Source organism: Nanorana parkeri, unplaced genomic scaffold, assembly GCF_000935625.1.
Source record: "Nanorana parkeri isolate BGI_ZX_2015 unplaced genomic scaffold, ASM93562v1 scaffold573, whole genome shotgun sequence".
NCBI classification, from domain to species: domain Eukaryota; kingdom Metazoa; phylum Chordata; class Amphibia; order Anura; family Dicroglossidae; genus Nanorana; species Nanorana parkeri.
Window position 1 is genome coordinate 887,791 of NW_017306841.1, and position 6,347 is coordinate 894,137.

Genomic DNA, 6,347 nt, shown 5'->3' on the forward strand with positions numbered 1-6,347 from the left:
ATGCTGAATGTGATATTTATTTAAAAAAGGATATTAGAGGATATGAATTATAAAGTCACTTCCTATTACTATATTGTAACGCATATTGTATAATAATTGTAAGTATGGAAAAGAGATGGAGGCCACAAAATGTTTTAATGGCTGTATGTAAAAACAAATTTGGGTAATATGAAGTGAAAGTAATAAAATACTGTGATTTTAATAAAATATTGGAGTCATGAACAAGCTTAAGCTTAAGTCCAGAACAACTAAAAAAACACTTGATGTGTTGATGTATCCCAATAGGATGTGGTACCAATAAAATGTAATATATGCTTCAGGTTGAAAATATATATTAGCTTTCATTAAAAGCATACCTGGTGGTCCTACCATGAATGTCCTTGCTCTGACATTTACTGTTATGGGGTGGCGACTGTCTCCCAACTATGCCACTGGATTGTCACATGCACCCCTGGTGGAGACAACAAGCAACCATTCTGACATTAGCACAGTTCATTGTTGTCACCATGAGGAAGCCAGTCCAGAGCAATGATATGTAGCAGACATTGGAGCAAGTGCATGTAGATAGTAAGTAACTGAATGAAGCTGGAGGAGATCAGGAACACAGAGATGCACAAAAGGGTGAAACAAAATGGAAAACAGAATTTGATGATAAAAAAGGCATTTGTTTATACCACACAGTGCTTAAGCAAACTAAATGTCTTCAGGTCACAGTTTAGATTTACTTTAATTTTTATAAGCTTGCAGGTTTTTAAATTGATGTTTCTTATTTGTTTTATTATAGCTGTATGATCTTCTTTTATAAGAAACCTTCTCAACAGAGAACTATGGGCTTTTTTTTAGAGACATAGCAGCCTAAATTGTGTCTCTCTCTATTTTACTGAAACCTCAGACATCGCTATCCAATAAGGGAGGAATTGTGCCTATTACTCATTCAATGAAGTGTGTGTAAGTTTCAGCTTGAGCTACTGAGCTCTGTATAATGGTGGATTAAGTGTATCTTTTTCCCTGATCTGTTTTCAGGTAATGGACCCCCCTTACCACCAGTTTATGGGACAGCATATACATACAAAGAGAAATGCACTCCAAACCTCTTTTCACAGCAATAAACTTTATTTAACTATCAAACCGGAGAAAACCACATGAGCTCCTCCCTTTGATGTATTTTACTCAAACAAAATTGTATTCATTGAACAAACAAGTTCTTTGAGGCCTCCTCACCCCCTCCTAAATGTAGCCCAAAACTTATGAGAAGAGGCTGCAGCACAGTGTAGGATCGCCTACTCATGATATTTGGCCTATCCAGCCCAAGATCTTGCCGGAAGGAGGATTAAGTCACTGTCGCCTAGGAACCGTGGGAGGAAGCAAGGGAAAGGTACATACATTTAACTTTTTAACCCATCACATTTTTTTTTTTGCACTTCACCGTGCATCTTAAGGAGGGGGAAAGGGGAACTTTGAAAGTGGACCTTGTCACTGAGGTGGAAAGGTCCACTTTAGGTTAAAAAACCAAGTTGCAGTTAAAAACCTGAGACACAAGCAGTTATAAAAAAAAAAAATGTTCGAAGGAGCGGTAAAAGGTTGGAACATTAAAAATCTGCTGTGGTGACGAGAGCAACGTTGACCAGAGCATATTCCACTGAAAATGGGACGTGCTTTTTAATTAAAACAATCAATATCTTGCATGAGCATGCCTTTATTTTTGTATTTTCGTCTATTAGTCTGAATTATTCTAGTCTAATCTATTCTCTTGTTCCTAGAAATAATGGGAAAGGGAGAAATGAATTCCACCAACCAGCACAAAGTCCTAGAGTTCACTCTCTTGGGACTGGCCAGTTTCCCCACGCTCAGCATAGCCCTTTTTCTTCTCCTTCTTATTATCTACATTCTCATATTGCTTGGGAACCTGTTGATCGTAGTAACAGTCCATTTTGAGGCTCGTCTCCATTCAGCCATGTACTATTTTCTAAGCAGGTTATCCTTCGTAGACTTGTGCTATGCTACAGTGACTGTGCCCAAAATTTTAGCTGACTTCCTTTCCAAAACCAACTCAATTTCCTTCAATTCCTGCATCACCCAGCTGTTTTTTCTACACTTATTTGCAGGAACAGAGTGCATCCTCCTAACGGTCATGAGCTATGACCGCTACGTTGCTATCTGCTACCCCTTACGCTATTCCAGTATTATGAACAGGACTATCTGTCATTGGCTGGAGTTTGTTTGTTGGGCTACCAGCTCTTTACATTCCATAATTCAGATCATCATGACCTGTCAACTGGAGTTTTGTGGACCAAACCAAATAGACCATTTCTTCTGTGACATCCACCCTTTGTCTGTGCTGGCCTGTTCAGATATTTTCATAATTGAAATAGTATTTGTGGCCAACAGTGGCCTGATTTCTGTACTGTGCTTCCTTGTGTTGCTTATGTCTTATATGGGCATCATTAACACCATACTGAAAACCCGCTCTGAAGAGGGCCTAGGGAAAGCCTTTTCGACTTGTGCCGCACACCTCACTGTTGTTACGCTTTTCTTTGGGCCTTCCGTCTTTATATATTTAAGACCCTCTGTATCGTATGCAGTAGATAAAATGGTGTCCGTATTCTATACAGTCATAACACCCCTACTAAACCCAATTATTTACACATTAAGAAATAAAGAAGTAAAGTCTGCCATCAAATCATTTTTGGGCAAGAAATTACTACAAAGAGAAGAATAAATAGATGAAGCATTGAATTTACAGTATAGTATTTGCTATTTAGCATTTATTAAAATCTGTCGTACAGAGATACAGTATACTGTGTATTAGCACTCTATATTAGCTAGGGTTCTTTCCTTAGCATATCTATATACTGTGCAATAAGTTTAGGCATTTGTGGAAAAAAAAAACTGGAACATGAGGATGATTTCCAACTTTATGAAATTAATATTTTTTTGTTATCAGTTAACATGTAATAAAGTATATAGACAGAAAAAAAAACAAAATCTAATAAATATTTGTCATAGCCACCCTTTGCCTTTAAAGCAGCACCAATTGTTCCAGGCACACTTGCACAGTTAAAGATTTTGCAGGCATATGTTCCATGACACGATTAAACAATAATTCCAAACATGATAAACAAGATAAGCAAGACATGTAGGTTAAAATACAATAATTTAATCAAACAGCATCATCTGTGTAGGAGCAATGAAACTGGGTGAGGAGATGCCATGCTCTACTAGTGGTTTGAGGTCGCTGTAAAAAGCTCAATGTAACAAATATTACACAATGGAAAGTTTGAGCACAGCAACAAGACAAAAGTGGTTTTACTGGCTTTCACAGGAAGACATTTCAGGGAATATAGTTTTTTCCAGATGCGCTGTCCAGGCTCTTCTGCAAAATCACAAGGAAAAAGGCAATGTTGAGAACTAAGAAACAGGCAATGTTGAGGACTGAAAACACAGTGGCCAAGAAAACTTATAACTTAGTGCGGCAGATGAAAGACATTTTTTGCTTACATCCAGTAATGTGAACCAGTCAGACTTGCCTGAAATCAGCAGGCCCTGGTACACCTATCTACAGTCCGGAGAATTCTGGCCACAATTGGTCTTCATTAAAGGAGAACTATAGGGTTAAGGCTTTTTCCCATAGTTCTCCTTAGGGTAACGGGAGGACACAAACTAGCGTCCTCCCGTCACTCTAGGCTCAGTATACCGCAAGCTGTGCCGGGATCCGCCCAGCTGCATGACTGACAGCTGGCTCTGCCTATCTAGAGGCAGAGCCAGCTGTACCCGCCCCCTCCCCGTCCGTTCCGCCAGTCAGCGCTGGCGGATCGGAGCGGGGAGGGGGCAATCCAGCCCCTCCCCTGTCATGGCAGAGAGCCGTGACAGGATCGAGAGGTGAGCGAACGCCGGTATGTGTTCGCTCACCTCCCGATCTACTGAGCCGACCTGTGACAGTCTCATTGTCACAGGTCAGCTAGAACTATGAGGTGAGTGAAAAGCACTCGCCTCATAGTTCTCCTTTAAAGACTTACGGCTAAAAATCCATACCCCTGATATGGAAACTGTTGGAAATGCAACAGCATAAACGGAGCTGGAGATGGATATACTGAGTCTTTTGAGCTGAAGATGGCGCTGTTGTGCAATGTTAGTCTATGTATTCATGCTTATCTATGATACACAGGAAGTTTTCTTCCTGTGTATCATAGGTATATGTTATATACTGTATATGTTTCCTGCACAATGCTGTATACATAGATGTAATAAGCAAGCAAAAGTCAATTCAGCAAGATCTCAGTGCTTCATCCAAACACATAACCAACAGAAACAAGGTCAAGCTGTCAGGTATGAGGTATATGCTGGATCTCAGCTGAGGAACTTGCAATAAGTTATGGCTAGGAGAAGGTGGTTCAGTGGGCGGCTCCCCAGTGCGATGGGGAGACCGTGCGCATCATATGCCACCTGAACTGGGCTTCTCGCAACTCGCCTCTATAAGAGTAGTGGGAGTTAGGGAGTAATGAATCTCAAGAGGCCTCTAACAGGTTGCTGTATAATTTAGACTAACTAGTTTGAATGAATATAACAGACCGAACAGTCACAGTGTGCAGGTTTAGTAGTAGTGCGGAGTTCCCCTTAAATCCTACGGACACACAGGTATGAAGAGCTGCAGCTGCAGGTGATGTAATAAATATCAACAGGTGGAAGTTAGACAGGTCACTACAGCATTAGTTATGCACTATTTATAGTTAGCTATTGCAATCGTATATTGTACAGTTCCTTATGCACAGGTAATGAGAGTTCAGATTCTATGACTGGCAGCGACAATAAGGCAGTAATATAAGCAATGCAGATCCCAAGCAGCGGCGGCTGCGGTATGTCTCAATCAGACCCAGGGGTACATGCGCTTAGTTGTCTGCTCTAGGTGCAGGGGAGCAATGGACCAAGGGTTCAGGCTGTCAGCAGCTAGCAGGATCCAGCCCTGGATCAATGGCAGTATTTCTGGTTTAGGCTGTCTCCAGACAGTAGTGGTCTGAGACAGATTTCAGGCTGAGGTGGTTGCGGTTCACCGTTCGTCACTCGACGTTCCACAGCGAGAGAACGCCGAGTGATGAAACAGCTGAGCTATTAGCAGCGGGGCCGTGCCCCGTGGGCGGAGCCGGCGTGACGTCATCGCCGAGACTGCGCGTCGCTGGAGCGAAGGGACGCGCCGGGTAAGTCTATGACACAAGCAACTGGCTTATGCACAAAAATACAAGAACTGGTGTGTGGAAAAATGCTCTGGCAGCAGCAGCAAATGCTCAAAATTAATTATTCCAAATTGGCCCACAGATCATGACTATTATAGAAGCTACAAACCTCTACGGCTTCTTCCCTGTTACAGAAAGGCCTCCACCATTATGTAAATGAGCTTATGGTGTATAGTAGTGATGAACAGATCTGACAAAATTCTATTTACATATAACCAGCAGTAACGGAAAAAGAAACGCACTTTGTAGCTTAATATATATAAACATAACACACGCCGTACCAGCAGCTGTGTAAGCCCCTCAACAAGAGAAGGCCCTTATATCAATCAAAAGTCCATGAGAGTCCAATAGTGTGATTATTAGTGCTTATCCACACCTCATGAATTAAAATCCATAAATCATAAAATCCCAGTAGACACCGAAGTGGGTTCCACGCTGTCCACCTTGACTTTGCTCCTATTCTCACAGAAAACCCACCAGGGGGATGCAACCTTGTAAATACACTGCTTGGCCAAACAAAAACAAAAATCACACACTCTAATATTTAGTTGGAACGCATTTAGTTTTGATTACGACTCGCATTCACCGTGGCATCATTTCAATAAGCTTATACAATGTCACAACATTTCTTTCCGTCCAGAGTCGCATTCATTTTTCACCAAGATCTTATAGTGATGATGGGAGAGTCAGACCACTGTGTAGTCTTCTCCAGCACATCCCAAAGATTCTCAATGGTGTCTGGACTCTACCGTGTTTCCCCGAAAATAAGACACTGTCTTATTTTTTTTTTTGCACGAAATAGGACACTAGGTCTTATTTTCGGGGGATATCTTACCTGGCTGGGGGAGGAGTGGACGAGGTCCCGGAAGGCGGCGTGCTGTTGCCGGTCCCAGTGGATGTCGCTTCCATTGTGCGTGTGGGCGGGAGCTGCGGCTGGCGTGTGGGCGGGCGTGTTGGCGGGGCAGGAGCTGCGGCCTAGAAAATAAGACCTAGCGCTATCTTCAGGGATTTCTGTAATATAAGACCTACCACCGAACTAGGTCTTATTTTCGGGTTAGGTCTTATATTACAGAAATCCCTGAAGATAGTGCTAGGTCTTATTTTCGGGGTAGGTCTTAC

The 6,347-nt window shown here is 42.0% G+C and overlaps 1 protein-coding gene across 2 annotated transcripts in view; it reads left to right on the top strand.

Annotated features, from left to right (window-relative positions):
• The window catches only part of LOC108791783 (olfactory receptor 4Q3-like), a 4,762-nt gene extending 2,043 nt beyond the window's left edge, over nt 1-2,719 (top strand). The window contains exons 2-3 of one of the 2 annotated variants that reach the window (XM_018562354.1): nt 469-490; nt 1,814-2,719. In XM_018562354.1, the coding sequence (XP_018417856.1) occupies nt 469-490; nt 1,814-2,719 (928 nt within the window). Of the gene's footprint in view, nt 1-468; nt 491-1,780 lie in introns of those variants that run through there. The other variant, XM_018562355.1, reaches the window with a different exon arrangement.
• The last annotated feature ends 3,628 nt before the right edge of the window (nt 2,720-6,347 follow it).